Raw genomic sequence first — 22,534 nt, 5'->3', positions numbered from 1 at the left:
TTTAACTGACGGAAGTAAAGAGGTTGGTCTAGAAGTAAACAGAGAGGAAACTAAGTATATGTTGCTGTCTCGTCACCAAAATGCAGGGCAAAATCATGACATAAAGATAGGAAACAGATGTTTTGAAAATGTGGCAGAGTTCTGATATTTGGGAACAACGATAACAGATTTAAACCTCATTCAGGAGGAAATTAAGAGGAGGGTGAACTCAAGTAATGTCTGCTACCATTCAGTCCAGAACCTTTTTTTTTGTCTTCTTGTCTGCTGTCCAAAAACATAAAAATTAGAATATACAAAACTATAATTTTGCCTGTGGTTCTGTATGGGTGTGAAACTTGGTCTGTGACATTAAGGGAGGAACACAGACTGAGGGTGTTGAAGAGAATATTTGGACTGAAGAGAACTGAAGTGACAGGAGTTTGGAGAAAACTGCACAATAAGGAGCTTCATAACTTGTACTCTTCTCCAAGTATAATCAGAATGATCAAGTCAAGGAGGATGAGGTGGGCAGGGCATGTAGCACGAATGGAGGAGAAAAGGAATGCATATAGGATATTGGTGGGAAAGCCGGAAGAAAGAAACCACTGGGAAGAGCAAGACATAGATGGGTGGAGAATATTAAAATGGATCTTATAGAAAGGATGGGATGGCACAGATTGGATTGATCTGGCTCAGGATAGGGACCAGTGGAGGGCTCTTGCGAACACAGTAATGAACCTTCGGGTTCCACAAAATGCTGGGAAATCCTTGAGTAGCTGCAGAATTGGCAGCTCCTCCAGAAGAGCTCAGCTCCATGAGTAAGTAAGTAATTAAGTAATATGGAGGGCCAACCATATACCTCAGACAGGGAAAAGAGATAATGCATGGTTGTGTAACTTCAGGATATGCATCCACTTAAGAAAGCAAGATGGCATGATGACAAGAAACTTTTTATACATGCAATTCGCATGTTTAATGGATTGGACTGTATGCTTAGAACAGGATCCTGGTGTGAACCTTCATATTATACCACCAGTTTCACGTGGCAAGCCTATTCAGTCAGTACCAATACATATAACCTGCAGCTCAAGATCAAATAAATTATCGACATCATAACCAAATTCAGGTCAACTGGGGTCAATGCAGGAGGACTGTTCACAATACTGAACAACATTTAAGTCTACTTACAGACTAGACACCATAATTCAAGTGAAGAATACAAATCTACAGTTACCATGTCACAGCAGTTAATGTTCACTTCTATCAAACTTATGAAATGCAAAGAATTCTGCTCCACTGTTCAGAAATGGGGTGGGGTGGGGGGGGAAGGAGCAATGAACTTTTTTTCATATCTTCTGTGCTTAACAGACGATCAGAAGCTCCACAATTTCAGATATTTTAGAAAAAAACCCAACTTACATTCTGACCCAAGACATTTAATTACACTGCATGGTGATCTGAAGGAACTTACTTAAATTTCACTTGAGGATAAACCCTGAACATATGAACTGAAAGCTACCATTTATCACAATACAGATAACTATAACATGCATGCTGGTCTAATTAATACATTAAGGACTGGCGATTTAAATATTTAAATCACCCTGTGGACCGCCATTATTAAACCTACTATCCTAACATTTGCACTGTTCACTTTAAAAATTAATATAAAATCTCCTAATTAATTTTATGAACTAAAATATTTGGAGAACATTTACCAATGCTCCTAGAAGTGATTGAGAGTGTGATATTTCTGGAAACATTCCCCTTTGTGAAGTGGCATTACACAGTACTTGTAAATGTAGACATACTCCTTTTTTTTGTGAACTGTGGAAACACGGCATTGCCTAGAAGGATGCTACCCCTTGGAATGTTCATTCTTCACAATTTTCACGAGGGTCTGTTTCTGCATATCAACCGAGAGTCGCCCTGGGGGTTCCACATGAGGCCTGCGTGGGGTGGGAGTTGATGGGAACGGTCGCACTAAGTCTGTGCCTGACACTGGTTCTGCCGCCACCATCTGGTCTGTAGCTCAGGCCTTTGCCACATTAACCAGAAAGGCTTCGTATTTCAATTTCGAATCAGGGTTTAGATTTTTGTGATTTTTTACTGTCCCCGCAATATTATTACCCCCATTATCGTCGGAGCTACTGTCACTTTTACTGTCAGTGGCCACAATTCTTTGTTCTCCCTGTCACTGCCTCTCTCTCAATCACCATAACTACCTGACTCACAAGGCAGGTCAGCTGGCTCATCAGACAAGAATCTGTCCTTGTCCATACCCCACCACTAACTATTGTCTCACACATACAGCTCCAAGAGCAGCAAAGCATTCCACTTAAGAAAACAGTGAGATCAAGTTACTGACAAGTAAGCAAACATTCCAGAGTTTTATTAGGTCACTGCTAGCAACTAGGGTGGCCCCAGAGCAAGGTATATTGTGTTACAAATTAACGTGTCCTAAAATCATGATATTAAGTGACCAATCTGCCAGGTTTAAAAGCCAAAAGCATGATATCATGCGACCAGTCCTCAATGTGTTAACTAGTAACTACCCACCCCACAACATAACAGTGACAGTGCTAGCCAGGACAGCACTTTTACCCCACATCCATCAATACCTCCTTCAAAATGCCTCCTGATACATTATTCACTGCTAATTATACTGTTGTGCCTCCTTCAATCCCACACATTGTGCACCCAGTAAAGAATCATAAAGTAATCAAACAATTCAGCAAGAGAACATGGATTTGTGAGGGGCAGGGGGGAGCCAGGCATCTGCCCACCGCCCACCACCCACCCTGTAAATTCTGGAGAGGATGGAATGAAAACAGAACAACTCTAAAAATGAAGAGTGTCTCACGGTGTTGTCGCTTGCAGATTTACTTATACTTTTTCTTCAACCCTGAAGATGGGGGCGATACGTTCCTCCGAAACGTCGGTTAACACCACATATACACGGTGCCAAATCCCAGAAGACTGCTTTCTTCATAGTCACCGCCGTGAAAGCCTCAAATCTTACAACTGTAAAAATATTATCACCCAGAATTAAAAGAATTTCTAAAAAAATGTATCCTATCATTAATACCCTAACTGAATCATTAAAATTACTTCTTAAATGGCCTAAATATAACTTTTTATGTAAACTGCCAGTATGAATATTCAGGCAAGTGGTTTTATCAGTGTTGCATGGCTGTTCGCAGTATTGCAACCTGCATGCAAGAATGCCCATGAGAAAATAACTGTGTTACAGTCTGAACAATTTTGAAAACTATTTTCAATAATATGGAGCATTTGAAATGGAGCAAGAATAGTGACCGGATACAGGCTCGATGGCTGGGGTTCAATTCCCGGCAGGAGCAAGAGATTTTTGTCTCCATAATATCCAGACCAGCTATAAGGTCAACCTAGCCTCCTGCTATCCAACGGATACTGGGGGCTGGTTCCCCAATGGTAAATCGGTCAGGGTGTGAAGCTGACCAATCACCTCTACCTATTACAAAGGTCAAGAATGATGGAGCTTTACCTCCACTCCCTCACATATCTACATGATGTAGTGCTTAATCAATTATGCACAGGGACAACTTTTATGGTGCATTTGAAACAGTATGTTACTTTTGTTCTTATACTTTCATTGTCCATAAATAGGGGATATAAACCTCCTCCTTGCCATTAATGGTCATAATGACATTTATGAAGTATGATGACATTAAACCAGTTCATGAAGACATTAGGGCCGAGTATTGCAGCAGTGGTTCCAGCAGCAGCCACACAGAGTTCAGGCAAGGACCCATTTGGCTAATGCTTCAACATGGTGCCGGCCTCAACACCCTTCGAGACTATTTTTAACATCCCCTGTTCCTTCATCCAGAATAATCCCTCAGGCACACTACCTTGGAACAACCTTCATATATTGTTAATGGCATAACACTAGACCTCCTGGACAGATGCATGAACTGCTGTAGTAGTGCGCAAGATATAATGAAGGTTAACTTTATTTTTATTACTTGTCCCAGGTTTGATACCTGGTGTTACCAGATCATCTGAGAAGTAATGGGTCTGGAACGGGGTCCACTCAGCCTCGTGGGGATAATTGAGGAGCTATTTCAAGGAAATAGTGGCTCCAGTCTAGAAAACCGAAATTAACGGCCTTGGGGATTTGTTGTGCTGACCACGCGACACCCTCTAGCCACTAAAGTTGGCACTAACTTTACCGACAAGTGGCAGTAGGTTGCTCGCTTGGTCAGTATAGTTCGCTTGAGGATTAAAACCATGGAGTTTCTTTTTGTTTCTACTTGTTACTGCATTATTTCCATAATTTAACAAATGATCAACAATGCAAAGCATACACACACCCATCAAATCACACATAATTGAACCCTCATCATTTACCTCACTTCACTTAATAATCATCAGTGCCATGTTATAAAAATGGACATCACACACAAAACTACAGCCAACCTCAATTTCAGTTTACAAGATGTTAACATATTAATACTTAAATTTATGACATATCTTCCAGTGTGAAGATTGGGTCCATTTTAATTTGCAATTAAATGATTACCTGTTTTAGGCATGAACCACCTGATGGATCTGTACAATTCAAACACACAGTGTCCATCTGTCACCTCCAAACCTCACTTCTCGTTCTTCCAATATTTGCCATTGTACTTAATTGTACATTTCTGGAACTTAAACTATGATAGCAACATACTATTATCTAATGTTAAAAAGGTAGTGCACCCACATCAATAGTGGCATAAAAAATAGACAGTCACTCATTTTATCCTAAGCTATCAAAAATATGGGCTATCACTATATCCCAAGTGGCCTCCTTGACAATTCTAGTTACTAAGCAATCAAGAAATTCCTTGTTGTTAAGGAATCTTCCAACACAACGGCTCTTAAGACAGAAATAGGCTCCCCAATTATCACATTATTCAAGACCCTAAAATAATTATAATATAAAACTGTCCTTTATGTGGATAAGGTACATTCTGAATAATGAATTTAACATTCACACCATCTGTCATAGTAAATGATAACTGCACTCAACTGTAGCATTTTTATATGCAGTACATGCTGATCATTCGTTCATTTCTGTGGGTTATTTTATGGCTCTCAGTAGGTATATAGCGGTATATAGGTCGCATTGTAGGATGACAGATGGAATGGAAAGGATTTGGAGAGCAGCGGCTGTAGTCGAAATAAAGGTATTATCCTAGGATTTGCCTGGATGGGCAGTGGAAAACAATGAAAAACCATAAACCAGTGTTCCAGTCGAGAATCGAACTGATCATTACCAAGAGCGTTAACGCGGTTACCGCTACGCCAGCCATTCGGTCTACATGATTCAATTCTTATATTCTGTACTGTATTTGTATTTACTGTAAGTTCAAGAGATCTAAAGATGGATATAGAACATGTCATGTCTACATGTCTGTAAACTGCAGTAAGCTAGTTTGCAAACAGATTGAATAACTCTCAAAAATTTCAGATCTTGTTGGAATGTAATTCTGAAACAGTCTAATTATTTTATATTGTAAATTAACTACATATCTTTCGTTAAAAAGAAGAGACACAAGACCAATGGACCACCAAGTCTAACAGCATGCTATCTTATGTGCTTTAATATTCAGAAAGAAAAAAGAGGTTCATGTTTTAAATACTATATGTCACAAACTTACAATAAAAGCTATACATATAAGCTCTGATACTCAGTACCTGTATTATTAAGTTATCAAGGGGTGTGGTTGATACGAAAGTAATACGTGAAATATGGCGAACGTCAGTCACACAAACGCTACAAATTATATTTGTCGAAAAAGGACACATACCTGACCAAAAACAGAAACGACGAGCAACAAAGTGATCCACTTTGTCCATAAATCCGTTGGTAAAAAAACATTATGATGACAGTCTTTAAAATGCCTATTTTCAGTCTTACGTCTTAGACCAAACGACAGAGGTGACATTTTTGCTTCAGTGTTCAGACAAGACAGCTTCTTCAAGGTCTAGTAATTCTTCACACCACACACAACGTGTACAAATATACATTAATTCACTTATTCTGGCATCATTTATTCTATTGTACGCACAAATATTAAGCACTAACACGAACTTCCAAAGTTCTTCCCTCCTTGACGGCACAGATCGAAATGATCGCTAGCTGTTACAAGGTTCACACACATTCATGAATCATGAAATCCATGACCTTTCATGAGTCAACTATATGACGTTTACTAGCAACGGATCACACCCGAGCAGCGTCTCAGAAACGGAAGGTGAATTTCGCCTACGACGAGAATGCAAAGTGGTTACGGGTGGTTTCCTCTAATTGTTTCATATGATTGCTAATAAATGGAATTATTTAGTAGTAGTCATAATGCGTGATTTATGGTTTTATAAAGGACACTGTCTTGCTTCTGCTTGATACCTGAAGTTGTGGCGTTTGATGTTTTGTTAAAGAGGTTTGCACAGAATAAACCAGTATCGTCACAGAATGCACCTCGTGCTTCTTGGTATTTCCCTCGGAAGTAGAACACACACACACACACATATATATATATATATAACCTATTTACCCAATGTGACCTTCCAGCTGTTCAGGGCAACGTCCTTGGATTATGCTGTGAACGGTTAACGAATTATAAAGTTTATCTAGATATCAGAAACTTTATATACATATAGTTTAAGATATAAACAAAACAATGTTACGAACGATTATATGGCGAAATGATATCTTAAAATTAACTGTTAAAAGAGCTTTGCGAACAAATGTAGTCAGGTGCTTAAGCGTCGAATATGTTAGGAGAAAACATCCTCACAGGTAATCTTACTACTTTAAATTTGAATAAATTTTTAAAAGTAATATAAAGTACTGCACGAAATTGTCATTACAGGATAGAGTTTGACTTTGATCTAAGCTAGCCACTCGTAGCGTCCGGGTGGTTAGTACTTATGCATATTGCGGAGGTCCCAGGTTCAAATCTCTGCTCGCGGACCGGATATCCTAAGTGATTTTTCGTTGGTTTCCGTAGTCCCTCCAAAAGGAAACAAAACAGAGCCAGGGCATTAAATGAAGCTGACTTCTTCCTTTCACACTCTTTACAATTTATAATTCTATCTTTTGACGCTATATTATATGAGCTATTGAAAGCGCTCTTTGTGCATTTCTTGGCTCATTTCCTAGAATATAAGTAAACGCAATTTACTGGACGTGTATATTGCTAAAGGAAAGTTATTACTCAGAACATATAAGTATTTTGTTTTGTTGGTTTCCTCTTGCATTCATGTAACCCTTTTTTTTTAAGTCCAGTTATTCTTTGTGTGTCTGAAGATAATAAAGAGTAATAATATTGTCTTTGAGGGGAAAATACTTTATTGTTTCCCTATGCTGTATTGTATATAGCATGTAGCAGAATTCTGTGAAGAAATCATGTTACATTCATATACCAAATTCTGAAGACTGACAATCATTCCAAAATCGCAGAATTTATGCATAGTTGAATGATATAGAAAAGTGTTTCTAATCTCATATCATAGAATACCTTACCAAACATCCTGTGTCAGCCAAATTCAAGTTCATGATTTCATTAAGTTAGCATGTTATAGGTTACAGTTTAGATCAGGTTTTGAGCAGCAGTTAGCAATTCAGGTGCAACAAAGAAGCTCTCTCTTCTCTCCAAATATGTCAGTAAAGGCTATACGTCCACTCCCCCATATGTTTTCATGGTATAATGCTTAATTAATAAAGCACTGGGGCAACATTACCTTTCATAAGGCCTTTTCTTGGAGTATTGCAACAGGTTTTTCATGCTTTGTCCCAAGAAAATCTTTTCATTTAATTTCATCGCTGCTCACCATAAGCAGTATTTTTCACTGTTTATATATGTATTTAGTCATAGTAGCTATACAGTTTAAGTGTCTGTTATACATGTACTACTTGTCCTTTGAATGTATAAAATATTGTCACTGATATTTTAGGGTGAATTTTTATAAATCACATTCAATATCACGTTTTTGTCACAGGTTAATATTTAGAATTTGGCAACAGTTTTGATGTTTTATAGGGGTTTCCTTTCCTGCAGGGATCTGCCATTTCATATTCTCACCATTTTTCATTATCATACGATTGTCACTTTATGTAAAACTGACTGAATGTCACAGTTGAGTGGGCAGCACTCCTGTTTTGTATTTTGGAGGTCCTGGATGCAAGTCTTGGCCCGGAGATTGGTTATCCTGATGGAGGTTTTCCTCTGGCCCTCAAAGAAAATGTTGGGTTGCTTTCTTTTACATCCTTTTTTGTTCGTGATTCCTTAGTCATCCCACCATTTTGTGCTATAGAGTCCAAGCTACTGACAGCAGCATTTAATAAACTGCAAATAAGTAAATAAATAAATAAAATTTATGTAAAGTACATGCAATGAAATTGTAATTTAATATTTTGTGGGGGACAGTAGGTACAAACTGCACTGAGGAAAGTTCTGCATGTAGAACCCTCACTACATGTAACTGGGCTAGAGCTGTAGAAATTGAACTTTAAAAGTGTAAGAACAAACTGGGACGTTTAAGAGGGGATTGCACCTTAATGAAGGCAATTGCAAAAAAATATCTGTAGTTTTGATGCCATTATTTACAAGATCTAAATCATAGTTCTGGGATGTGTTATTCAGGTATAAAGTTATTTAACACTCTGCCATCAAATATTTCAGTTTTAAAACATGATAAAAATCAATTTAGGTTTGTTTTACAAAATTATTTGCAAAGTAACGCATTTTACTCTATTGACGAATTTGTTGAGCATGCAGGGGATTCAGAAGTTAAGAGTTAATAAATATTCTGTTTGCTTGTATTATACATTGTTGAGACTTGCTTGTTGTAAGTGTGGCAGTATATATGACGTCTGTGTTTGTTATGAATTTTAATATGTTACAATGAAACTGTCTTGATGATATGGCTGGCCAGTATGTGGAATGGCAAGGTGTGAATGTTACAGTGGTTTTTCCATGGCCTATGTGTGTAGTCTTGACAACTTGTGCTGTCTGGGTGAGGCCTGATTATATATTTTATTGGACAAAGGATGTATGATGTGTAAAATGTAAAGTAAAGCTATCCCTGTAACAGGTCGTGAAGGCCCATAGGATTGTGAGATGTTGAGGGTCCCACAGTATCTAGACGATCATCTCATAGATGGCGGCAAGGCTGTCAGCCCTACGCAGCAGCTGCCCTTTAACCCCAAGAATATTCCAAGAATATTCCTGGTACTCATTTCTGTTAGAGGCTGAGTAAATCCTAGGGTCTAGTGCTGCTGGAAGGATTAGGTCAACTGAAGAAAGTCCAATGACCTCATTCGGACTTGAACCCATGACCTTCTGGCTTGTAGCATAGCCCCTCAACCAACTACGCTACTGCATGCCCCCATGTATGATGTGTAGTCATCATGAATTTGTAATGTGTGACATGTTTTATATCCAGCCCTACTGGGAGATGATTGGATCCATGAAGTGAAAATAAATGTAAATGTAAATGTAAATGTGATCTTCACCTAGTAGTCTAGAAGTGAGGCACAGGTTCCTTGTTCAAGAATGACCAGATTCAGTTTTAGGTTTCTCCATTTGTTCTTCCCTCACCTTTGACAAATTCTGTTTTCTGTGAATGGGAGCTATACCAGGGATCCACTGTGCTTTGAATCAACTTTAATCTATGGATCCTCTCTGTTGGCCAGCTCCTTCACCTTCATTCATCAGTCATATTTCCTTTGTCAAGTGGGTAAAATGCAGGTGGTCAGAGATCTTGCCTGAAGCCATAAGTTACAACATTCTAGCTGTTAAACTTGGTAATGTTATATCAGATCAGTCTGGTAACTATTGAAGAAGAAACTATAGTTATCTGAAGTTGTAATATTGCAGGTATGGAACCTCATTACTTGGAAAAAAGAATAATTCATGGAGGTGGGACATTACACAGAAGTGCTATTATAGTCCTGATTTGCCTACACACACAAAAGTAGCTCTCCCTGCATTGTCACCAACTATGGAGGTGGGCACTATCATCAGCTGGGAAAAAAAGGAAGGCAAGTACGTTGTGCTTCATAAATTAATGTTTGTGAGTTGCTCATAAGGCCTGTCAGTTGATCATCTTTAGAACTTACGCTGACATATAGAATTTAATTTCTAAACAAAATGAAATTGCTACCCTAATATAAATGTAGATGGCATAGAAAATGTGTATGTGTTTGTATGTGAACAAGAATGCATTCTACAGTAAGCTCCTGGTTATCTGTTATTCCTTTATCATAAATTCTTGTCAAACTGGCAGGAATTTCAAAGAAAATTTACTACCATTTTTATAAAGCTATTCAAAAACGAACCTTCAGGTTCCATAAAATGCTGGGAAATTCTTGAGTAGCTGCAGAATTGGCAGCTCCTCCAGAAGGGCTCAGCTGCATGAGTAAGTAAGTAAGGAATTCAAAAACAAATTTGCGATGCACATGTGTGCAATCCCCACGTGATTGTTCTCCCAGTCACTGCCAACAGCATCATCCATCATCATCTGTCATTACGTCCCATTACAATAGAGGCTAATTGAATTTATGATCATAAAACAGTATATATATCCAGAATCTTTTGTCCATCAATTCACTATGTCACCCAGGAAAACCCCACTCAAGAACTAAATTTGACTGTATTTGGTTTGTATAAGAGTATTTCTGATATAACCAGCAGGTTTGTATGACTTGCAAACCTTGTTCACCATACATGCTGTATAATGGGGTATTTATTGGAAGACTGAACCAACAAGGTCAGTTTGACACTTGCTTTCTCAAGGTGGAGGCAGGGGGAAAATATGGAATTTGGGGTGAAAATCATTAGCATTGTTTTAAGATAGTGGGCACTTTGCATGTGCATTTAAGTTTCACCATATAACATCGACTCTTTGTATGTTAACATACAAGACATTTGTGCAACATTGATGATATTCATCATTGTCCCCACCATAATAATAATAATAATAATCACAACAGCATAAAACAATAATAGTAATAATTCTGTTGTTGGTTTATTCTGTGTATACATTTGATAGAGCTTGCTTGTTTATAGGCTGTTTGTTAGCGCTTTAATAAAGGAATTGTGTTAAATTATTGTTGTTTTGGTGGTGTTGTATTATTGTTATTATTATTTCAGGAGACAAGTTGAATGAAGGAGATTTATTGGCAGAAATTGAAACAGATAAAGCCACAATGGGTTTTGAGACACCAGAGGAAGGCTATCTAGCAAAGATTCTTGTTCCAGCAGGCACGAAAGATGTGCGGGTTGGCAAGGTAAATTGTAATTCATCTTGATTCTTTTCTGTGTAGATATCTTACTCTTTACCCTTGGTGGGCTCTGTGGAATTTATTAAAGTTTTTATTTGAGCATGAGAGACAGACCAGGTGCTCTCCTACAAATTGAGAGCATGTCTTGACCTTACAGCTTGTGTGCATTATTACGGAGAGCCAGTCTGATGTTGGAGCATTTAAGGATTTCAAAGATGATTCACCTGCTGCCCTAGATGCAGCTTCTGCACAAGTGGGAGCACCAGCATTAGTACAGACACCACAACCACAACCACCACCACCAACACCAGCACCAGCGCCAGCACCAATGCCAGCTGCACCCACTTCTGCTGAAACTGCTCCAGCTTTGTCTGGTGGTGAAAGAGTGTTTGCCAGCCCCCTAGCAAGGAGATTGGCAGCAGAGAAAGGGCTTGATTTGACAGTATGAAAATTATAATTCTTTGTGAACTCTATATGATCCAGACCAGTTGTAGGGCTCACCCACCCTCCTATCCAGTAGGTCATGGAGGCTCTTTCCCAGGGGGATAAAGCAGCCGGGACGTGAAGCTGACTGCTCATCTCCAACTAGTGTCAAGGTCAAGAATACATGGATCTATACATCCATTCCCCCATACGTCTTCATGGCGTAGCGCTTAATTCATTAAGCACAGAGACGACTTTACCTTTTACTTTATAGGATTCTAGCATACAAGAAGTAATTTTCATGGTGAAATGTCCATAATGACTGACATTGTCTACTCGGGGTTCAAGGAGTTTGTTATGATAACCCTGCAGATGATATCAATTTCATATTAATTAAAAAATATATAATTTTTCATTTGAAAATAATTGTGGCTTTTTAGTTAAACAGGGAACTGTGGATTTTATATTCAGTATATAAAAACGTATTCAAGGCTGAGAATTTTAAGAATGAGATTATATTTTGACTTAACATTATTTTCAGTAAGGGAGATACCATTGTTGATATTAACGGTCTGTGTTAAGATTACAAAATTTATCATTTTGCTTTTTGTGATTTTTGGTATTCTGGCTGTCAGCACAACAATGAAAACAAACCAATTGAATTGTTTACGTTGGTTTTATTTAATAACTGCTACATGTTTTGGTTCACATTATTAAATAAAATCAATGTAAGCAATTTGATCAGTTTATTTTCACTGTTGTTTGTCAGCCAGAGTACCACAAATCATGATACACAGCAGGCTGCAAACAGGGAAGAGAATTTATCATGTGTAACTGTGGATTTTCATTCACAGGTACATATTTGTTCCATTTATTCTTCATGTAATGTATACTAGAATGTGTTCCTTTAAGGCTGTGGTGTCAGGTTCTGGATTATATGGATCTGTAACAGCTGCTGACCTGGGAAAAGCACCTGTTGCTGTACCAGCTGCTCCTCCCACAGCTACCCCTGCAGCTGCTCGTCCAGCTGCTGCCCCAGGTGCAACATACACAGATTTGCCAGTTTCCAGCATTCGGGCAGTTATTGCAAAAAGACTTCAACTGTCAAAACAGGTATGGTTTCCTAATTATTGACTTCAACGTAAAAACTCATGTAAGGTTTTTGAGAGGTGGGAATGAAGTAGCTATATTTGATTTCAAATTGGGAAAATCATAAATAAGGGTAGGAGCCAGGATAGCGCAGTCGGTATAGCGACTGGCTATGGGCTGGATGACCAAGGGGTCAGAGTTTGAGTCCCTGTAGGGTCAAGTATTTTCTCCACATTATCCAGACCAGTTCTGGGGTCCACCCAGCCTCTTATCCAGTGGACACCAGTTGCTCTTTCCCTGGAGGTAAGTGGCCAGGGTATGAAGCTGACCACTCAGCTCCAGCTAGTGCTGAGGCCAAGAAAATGTGGATCTGTACAACCACTCTCCCATATGCCTTCATGGTGCAGTGCTTAATAATTTAAGCACAGGGAAAACTTTCCCTTTCCTTTATATATCTGTTATGACTGAACTGAACCTTGAAAATTGAACCCACAATTATAATATCCCTTAATCCTAGAAGCAGCAGTCTATACTCCTCTAGATGCAAGTAAGAGCAACATCTTCCTCAGAAAGTACATCTCAGAATACTGTTCTGATTAGAAAGAATAACTGCACTTTTAGAACATCTTCAAGTTTGAATAATCATTGGCTGTTACATAGGGTTCAAAACTGAAATTTTACTGTTGGTGAAAATGGCGTAGTACAATTTGTATTTATGTGGAACAGCCTAAAATTCAAGGAAAGCATTTAAAAGGTTATCACCCTCAGTTCAGAACATGCGTAGCCAAAACATGGAACCTCTGAGAAATATTGATAGAAAGACAAAAAGGGATAGGAGGAGGAGTTCAAGCTAAAAACCTTTGTATAAATTCCAAGTCATGAATACCTTGATTATGTAATTTTATTTTATTCTTTGATAGTTTCCCTTAGATTTGATAAAATTTCTACTGATTATTACAGACAATACCACATTTCTATTTATCGGTGGATATAAACATGGACCAACTTCTATCTCTGAGACAGAAACTGAACAAGTTATTGGAAAAAGATAATCTCAAACTTAGCATCAATGACTTCATCATCAAAGCAGCATCACTGGCATGTAAAAAAATACCTGAAGCAAATTCGGCATGGATGGACACAGTAATTAGAGAGTAAGTGTTCTTAATTGAACTAATCTTTAAGAAAAATTATTAATTCATACAACATGAACTGTTTTAGTTTCTTTTCATTTGATCCAGTAATTGTTGTGCAGTTGTGTTTTAAATCTAATGTAATTTTCACATCTGGTGACACTACACTAAGCACATTCCATTGATGACAGTGACAGCAGTCACTATAATCTATTATTCATTATTGGAGGGGGTGGGTTTCCCCATGCACCGTGACCAGTTGTTGATCTATTGTATGTCCCCCTTTGATATTCTACCAATCGCCATACCCTTCCAATACTGGTGCTCTCTATCAGCCCCATTCAGCCAGTGAGTTCGGCCCCTCTACTGGCAGTGGTACCCGATACTTTCCCCATCTACTGGAGGCATTGGAAACTACTTGGGCAGGAAACTTTTTTACCTAATTTTGCTCAGAGGTCTCCTAGAGACACGAGGATCTTTTACGTGCCGTAAATCTATGACACGGGACCCACGGCTTAAAGTTCCTCCCGGAGGACTTGTTCCCTGAATTTTTCCGCCCTTAAAAATTCCACGACCTCCAACAGGTTTGAACCCGCATACCTTGAGTCATGAGGTGGGAACGTTACCCCTAGACTACGGAGGCCGCTTCACTATAATCTAACTTAAAGCAGTGCTTCTTCTGCTTATCTGCATGAAGAGAATATAACAGTCTTGTACACTGAATAGAATATAATGCCTTTTAAAGAGATTTGGTCATATTTGTAACATCTAATTTTCCATAATCCAATGTTTTTAATTTATTCTGCTAATAAATGCAAATAACTATTGGATAGATTCATGAAATTTCCTGCTTAAAAAATGGCATTTGTAGTACAACGGACTACTGAAAACTTATTTTATATTGTCATAATTTATTGGTGACTATAGATGGGGTTTTGGATAATTAGATTTATTGACCACTTAGAGGTCATAACTACAAATAACTATAACACTATTGTTGAGTTCCACACTACAGATCCCTACACTATAAGTGTTTTCAGTCTGCTTTCACTAGACATTTCCTGATAATCACTCTTAACAATGGCGATTCTTCAGCTTTTCTGGTCACGCCATTGCCTTCTGGTTAACATTTCACAACTGAATTATAGCACCATCTCTTCTCAGCCTTCCTTGCAGAGCTCAACTCTCAACTGACTGCTAACCGGGTTGCCCCAGTTGTCTTCCTTATAACTCCTTTTTGTATGGACTGAGTAGGACACACCGTTTTCAACAGTACCTTCTTTGTTGTAGAGGCATATTCACCATGCTGTTGCATCATATTTTGTTTCAAGGTCTGCCTAGCAATGGGTCTGTACCCCACAATATAATGTATATGCAGTTTTGGTTGGGGTTTAATGCAATGTGTGTTAATTTGAATATACATTGATATGAAATATGATATAAGGAAAATTCACTGCATTGCCTTCATGCTGTTTGTGGCATGTTCTCTTGTCAGGTACAATTCTGTGGACATCAGTGTAGCAGTAAGCACAGACAAGGGATTAATAACACCTATTGTGTTCGGAACTGAAAGGAAGGGATTGGCTGCAATTAGTAGAGAGGTGAAATCACTGGCAGCAAGAGCACGGGAAGGCAAGCTTCAGCCACACGAGTTCCAGGTATGACACTGCTGTGGTAGTTAATGGGGATATTGTGCTGCATATATGTAACACTGTCTTGACATGTAAAAGCAAAAAAAAGGAGGTTTATGATCCTTTTGAAGAACTGTTATTCTAGCATTTTATGATGGAATATCACAATAAAGAAAGTCGTCTTCTGGGTTTAGGCGCCGTGTATTCTTCGTTTTGGCCGACGTTTCAGAGGAACGACTTTCTTCATAGTCATCGCCGTGAAAACCTCAAAACTTACACAGAATATCACAATAGTTTGGAGGTCACATGTGTGATTCCTGGCCTAGAAGCTGAGAATCCAAGCTTTGGTTCTTCTTGGTTATCTCAGTTCTTTCAGACAGATTACTATTTGCAGTTGAGTGGATAATAATCTTGATTCATGCTGTCAAAGTTCTGAGTTTGAATCCCAGATCTCCTGATTAAGGTTTTGGTGGTGTTCCTCAGTTCATCCAGGCAAATGCTGGGATAGTACCAGTATCATAAATTAGGCTATGACTGCTTCATTCCATGTCTTTTCCAATTTATCATGCATGATTATCCTCTCATTTTATGGTATATATATCCTGTGCACCTGAAGAGTGTTATTATGTAACCCTCGAATCAATCAATCCAGGCAAATCCTAGGAACATATCTTAAGCAATGATCACTTCTTTCCACATTCCCCTCAGTTAATCATCCACAGCTGTTCTTACACTTGACACTGTATAACCTATGCAATTGGAAAATCATAATAAAATAAACTTAAAAATTCAGCAATTGCTTAGGTGATCTGAAGGAAATGCACAAAAACTCAGAATTTCTGGCAATTGGGATCCGAACAGAATATTTTGGAGATCTGTAGCGGACACTGTCTCACTGAGCCTGACTTCCTTTTTATTTGAGCCTTTTTGAACCTGCTTCCTTCTGCAAGTAAAATATTTTTAGAGGACTTGTTAAAAAGGGGCAGTATATAGTAACATATGTGGCCAGATTAAATTAGAATAAAGAAATTTTGTAATTTTGTTGCCAGGACAATGAAAACTTGATTTATGAATGCAGCTTTCTAGATTAATATCCTTTGGGTCCAAGGTGAAGCCGTAGTCACTGTTTCAAGAAACAAAAATGCAATGAAAGTAACATACAAAGAAAACATAAATTCTGCAATTAATACTTTTCATGTGCATTGTTGATGTGAAAAATATAAATACATTTTGTATAACAGGTGGTCACTAAAGAATATTAATCACTATACCTATCACCTTCAGGTGATAATGAACTTTTTTTTTTAATTGTTTCATTTTGGTCCGTTACACTATCAATCACAAAGTTAATAGAAAGTCCGTCGAGTGTAACAATTTGACCTACAAATTGTTACACTCGATGGACTTTCTATTAACTTTGATAATGAACTTGTATATAAGAATTTTAACCACTGTCTAGTGTGATTGATAGAAGTTGTGTTTTTAATTTTTTGTCCTTACATGTTTCGGTCAAAATGACCATCTTCAAAAGGTGATTAAAATTCATATATACACTTACTAGTGTGACAGACCAGGATGAACCAAATTATGATAATGAACTTCCTTTCATTCAGCATTTCTCTACTCAGAACCATTTGATTAATATGCATACAGTATTTTGCAGACTTTTCCTGAATCGCTCTATAGAAGTTTGTCTTAATATACTATATCTTCTTAACTGGTGCTACAGCCCTGTGTGGGACTTGGTCTCCTTCATGGTTTCATAACAGGAAAATTTTCCATGTTGGGGTTGTTATCCCACACCCAACTCCCAATCTGCAGGACCAGGGATTGCATTTAATCTGACCTCTACCCTTTGCCCTTTCTGGCATGGGCAACTATTTGAGCTTATGCTTCTGCCAGCATAGGTCTCCAAGTCATGGGACATGCAAACCTTCTATCCATGATGTGGTGGAACTTGAGGAGGAATACACTTTATACTTATACTTACACTTATGCTTAGGCCGCACCATAGCTCAAGCGGTTAGTCGTTGGCTTCCCACCGCTGCGGCCCAGGTTCAATCCCGGGTCTGGTCAAGTGGGATTTGTGGTGGACAAAGTGGCACTGGGGCAGGTTTCCTCCCAGTACTTCGGTTTCCCCTGCCAATCTTCATTCCATCAATTGCTCCACAATCACCCTCACCTATCATTTGGGGCTGGTACAATAGGCCAGAAGTGGCCGCAGTACAAGGAACTTAGTCCCACCCCACTAGCAATAAAGAAAATACACTTATGCTTATTATAATTGATATTCCATGGTTTGTTTTGTAGGGTGGAACATTTACCATTTCTAATTTGGGAATGTTTGGTGTGAAGAACTTTTCTGCCATCATTAATCCCCCCCAGGTGTGTATTCTGGCTGTAGGAACAAATGAGAAAAGACTTGTACCTGATAAAGATTCAGAAGCAGGGTAAGTACTAAATTGTTTTCACATTTGGCATGAAAATAATATCTTCAGATAGTAAATAAATAGGATAAGAATACTCTCAGAAGATTTCTTACTGCAGAGGACCAAATGCAGTGCCTGGGCTGCTGATGTTGGATTTGTGATAGAAAGAGTGAGACAGGAGCAAGTTTTTCTTGAAGCTTTTTCGTTTTCCCTAGTGATTTATGCACCCCTTGCAATGAGTCCCCTCACTGTACTCCATAGATTTGAGTGAACTGTAAAGGTTTTCAGTAGAAAGATTGCTCAGATAGTTTGGTTGCATATTTTAATGGAAAAGTAAACAGATACTAAAACCCTGTTAATCTGAAAATTTAATATTCTAAATAGCTCAGAAACAGTTGTGCATAATTTTGTATTAGAGTTGAATTGAAAAGAAGAAAAGAAATTTTGGTTATCTTTATCAGTAATTTTATAATTCTGATATGAAATCAGTTTCAGATTACATTGTGGCTGGAAATCAAAGATCTCAAAATTGACTGCTGGACTAGTATCTCTGTTGTTGCAGGTTTAAAGAAGCAGAATTTATGTCTGTGACACTCAGCTGTGATCACCGTGTTGTGGATGGAGCTGTGGGTGCACAGTGGATATCCAAATTCAAACAGTTGCTTGAAAAACCACACACCATGTTGCTGTAACATGTGCAAGGCAGTTTACTCTATGTCTAGTCTGTGGAGATAATTAATGTCATATGCCCTGCCATAATACATGTTGTCAGGAATTTGTAAGCCCAGTTTATGTTGGATAGTTTCAAGCATGCAGTTAATGACCAATGTGATAGGAGGTCAAGATAAGTCTGCTGGAATAGTGCACTGGAAAATGAACATAGCAAAGCAATGAATTTTTTAAAGTTGCTGTATGAAATGTTGATATTTTTTTTTATAAAGAACTGTGTTTGAAACACTTGTAATTAATGTTTGAAGATGAATTGAAACCTGTAAATTTTGAAAAATATTTGAAATGTAGTTAATGTTATTTTTAAGGGACAGTGTGCTTCTGTACTATACAAGCAGAAATTTATCCCTGAAAGTACAAACCCCAATAAAAATCCTTTGATTAAACAGTGTATTTCCAAATTATTTTTGTGTTAATTAGCCAGTTTCAGCTTATGAGGTGTTCATCCTAATTATTAGTAGAGCCATAAAACAATGTGCAGAATGTTTGTAAATCAGATGTATATAATATATTTGAAATATATCTAAGAGTCAATAAATTTGAAACAAAAGTTGTTTCGTTATAGAGTGCATTGTTTGGAACAGTGTCAACTGTACAGATGTATATAATGTCAGATATTTAAAATCATATGAGTTGTTGAAATTACAAGTTAGCTCCTTAGCTTATAACAAATTCTGCTGCTGATATAGGAGGCAGAATGCATCCCATGTGGTTCTCTCTGAGTTGTTAGATGGCAGTAGGGTGATATTCAGGGAAAGAAACTTCCACTGAAGGATTTTAAGTAGAAAGCATGACATTTTTTATTGGCACTCCTGACTACTTGGTATCTGTAACTAGGAACTCTGAACATTTTAAATTTTGTTACTGTTAGAATAAGTTGAAGACAGATATTTCCTCTGGATATTGTTGGAGGAATAAATGATAAACCTTTAAGTAGGTTTGTAGGAGCTTTTATGCAGTGTTGAAGTCTTATGAACAAGTTGAGTTCTGTCTTCTGAGATATACCTTGCCGCCACCTATGAGCCGATTGCCTAGAAAATGTGGGAACCTCAACATCTCACAACCCCATGGGCCTCCAAGGCCTGTTACAGGGATACCTTTACTTTACTTTTACTTTTTACTTTACTTCTGAGATATAACACCATGTAGTCCATTGAAAGTCATCCAACATTTCAATGGAACATGTAGCTTCCATCTTCAGTGTCAAAGAATAAGCCAAGGAGGAAATCAGCATAAAGCAGATAGCAAGTAGAGCTCTTATTGCTACTTGATTCACCCTGGTCTTCGACCCTGAAGATGGGGGTGACATGTGCTTCAAAACTCCCAGTAATGTCCCAGAAGATAGAACTCTTCATAACCACTGCTGTGAGAACCTCAAGTCCTACATATGAATAAGTTGTTTGTTAGGTGTAGATGCAGGGACTAGCTCTTTCAATTGGGCCCAGCAGAGTAGATTTTTACCTCAGGATGGAGACAGAGTCTAGTCTCCAAACATTATCTCACATAAAAATTGGGATGATGAATAATATCCAAAGAAGTTTGATTATTGTAGAGTGGAATGATATTACAAAAATGTATGCAATTCATAGAAATTCTCATTGTAATGGATACTCATCTGAAAATTGTTAAAATTAGTAACTACAAGGCTGTCCCATAAATTCCAATTATGATAACACAGTATAGCACCAAAGTTTAAGTAATAGTATGGTACGGCAATATTTATTCTCAATTGAAGTGTTTATCACAAGGGTATCAAAAGAACAAAGAATAATTTGAAGTCTCATCATCATAAGCATTATCAGAATTAAATATTTTAAGATGTTCTTAAACTTCTACTTGCAACTGACTATTGATCAGAAGCTGTTCTTCACAAGCCAAAGTCCTATCCATTTTTTTCTGCACATACACAAGCACAGCCCACTCGTACTCCACTCACAGTTTACTGTGTGCTCACAAGTCCCAAATTTTGTCCATAATTTGCTGTACTTGCGCAGATATGAGAATAAACACATCGATTTATATCAGACCTGAATAACAGGTGTAACACATGAAGCAGTTCAAATTTTGATGCTACTTATGGATATAATGCTATATAATTTTAGTACATACAGTGTCATTAAATAACCAACTAAGAAAAGTAAACTTATGTACATACACTATACTATGTCATGGGTTGTAAATGCTATGATTGTTTTTGACATAATGGATGTGAATGATGATTGTGAATCAGCCATTATACTTAACTGTAAAACATATGTTATGGTAGTGGTATGTAAGCTGTAGAGGAATCTGTAACTGTTTATTTTTCTATCAAATGACATATTTACATTACTACACTTGTAATGAAAATAATGCAGTTACAGGGACTGGCTCTATCGATTGGGCCGTCATGAGTAGGGTTTTACTTGAGGACAGACACAGTCTGTCTCTTAAACGTTGTTTTTAAACAAAAAAAGTGGCAATGGATAATATTAAAAAAACTCAGTAATTGTATTAGCCTACCATTGTTTCACACTTTTATCTTATGAAAATTATCCTTTATGATACATCTGGTTACTATCTGTGCCGTTTGCAGTTCCTGTGCCTAACAGATATTATCCCATTATGTGAATCACAGTCAGAAGCTGAGATTGCAAATCAGATTTCACCAGTATACACTCACAAAGGATGGGAAACATTTTAGTTAGTTAGGCTTAGTATATGCCATTTATTTGATTTGTTCTTCAGTATTTTAAACAATGTCTGGAAAGTTAATGCACACCACCATCTTATCTTGCTTTTTGAAAATCTTCTCACTTCCCACAAATTTTTTTTTTAATTTCATGCATCCTGTTGTGTTACAATATAAAACCTCTTTATTACAACCATCACAACACAACAGATATCAAGATCAGTGCCTAGTTTCGGCTCTGCTACATGTTTCGGCTATCAATAGGCATCATCAGGAAAATACATGGTTAACATATATACACCACTGAACTGCAGTACTAATAAAATTGGATACAATACTGTTAATTATATAAAACACTTGATGTAAAAATACAATAAATCAGATTATATAAAACAGAAGTTATAGTATAAAACAAGAATAAAATTCTTAGAGTGATGTTTTAATTTTTNATATATTATTTTGGATTTGTATTCATGTCTAAATATACTCTTTCATTTTGTTGCCATGATAGGGTTTTTCAAAATTTTGCAGTGAGCCCCAACTGAAATAACAGCTGTTTGATGTGACAAAAAGACCTTACACATGTGCCTGCATGACTGTGTTCTGTGACACTGTCTTGCCTACACCAGAAAAGTATCATTATTTCTCCAAACTGGCTACTGTTTACCGTTCAGAATTTTTAAATGTTAAAGGTCTCTTCAAATTGAACCCTAAAAAGTTAATGTTAATGACCAATTAAAAATTCTAGTTTGATGTTGAGGTATATTGTGTGCGCACACACATGCACTCTCTCTCTCACTCTTGCTGTGGCGAGCAAAATAATCTCTACCAGAAATTTTCAAACTGTTTAGCAATTTTAATTAAATATACACCTATCTAGCAATAAAAATATAATACAAGCTAAATGTGGTTTCAGGAATAGGTAGGGTTACATTTGCATGGCTAAAAATTATGGGTTGACGGGGAATAGAACATTATTTTTAAATACACATTTTTATTACATTCAAATACAACTAAAACTTTTGGAGGTACAATGTTTTGCACTACTTTATTTATCTGGCAATAGTTTTTGCTATCTGATTAATCTGTGGTTTACAAAGAGCATCTTAATTTCTTCCTCACTTTGCAGAACT

At 37.5% G+C, this 22,534-nt stretch overlaps 2 protein-coding genes across 2 annotated transcripts in view; one reads left to right on the top strand and one right to left on the bottom strand.

Moving 5' to 3' along the window:
* Positions 1-6,203, bottom strand: part of LOC111869032 (NPC intracellular cholesterol transporter 1) — a 74,471-nt gene extending 68,268 nt beyond the window's left edge. The window contains exon 1 of the mRNA XM_023860218.2: positions 5,817-6,203. Coding sequence (XP_023715986.1) covers positions 5,817-5,954 — 138 coding nt within the window. The 5' untranslated portion in view covers positions 5,955-6,203. The remainder of the gene's footprint in view (positions 1-5,816) is intronic.
* A 440-nt stretch (positions 6,204-6,643) lies between these two features.
* Positions 6,644-19,116, top strand: LOC111869003 (dihydrolipoyllysine-residue acetyltransferase component of pyruvate dehydrogenase complex, mitochondrial; the record flags this gene model as incomplete). Its single annotated transcript, XM_023860167.2, is given in 9 exon segments — positions 6,644-6,808; positions 9,891-10,054; positions 11,166-11,302; positions 11,454-11,738; positions 12,632-12,832; positions 13,769-13,962; positions 15,437-15,599; positions 17,883-18,022; positions 18,564-19,116. Coding segments are annotated over 9 exon segments (1,533 nt in total). The 3' UTR covers positions 18,694-19,116.
* Positions 19,117-22,534: the final 3,418 nt, after the last annotated feature.

The sequence above is a fragment of the Cryptotermes secundus genome, unplaced genomic scaffold (assembly GCF_002891405.2).
Source record: "Cryptotermes secundus unplaced genomic scaffold, Csec_1.0 scaffold70, whole genome shotgun sequence".
Lineage (NCBI taxonomy): Eukaryota > Metazoa > Arthropoda > Insecta > Blattodea > Kalotermitidae > Cryptotermes > Cryptotermes secundus.
Note: the sequence above shows the minus strand (reverse complement) of the source record. Positions and strands in the feature narration are given on the sequence as shown.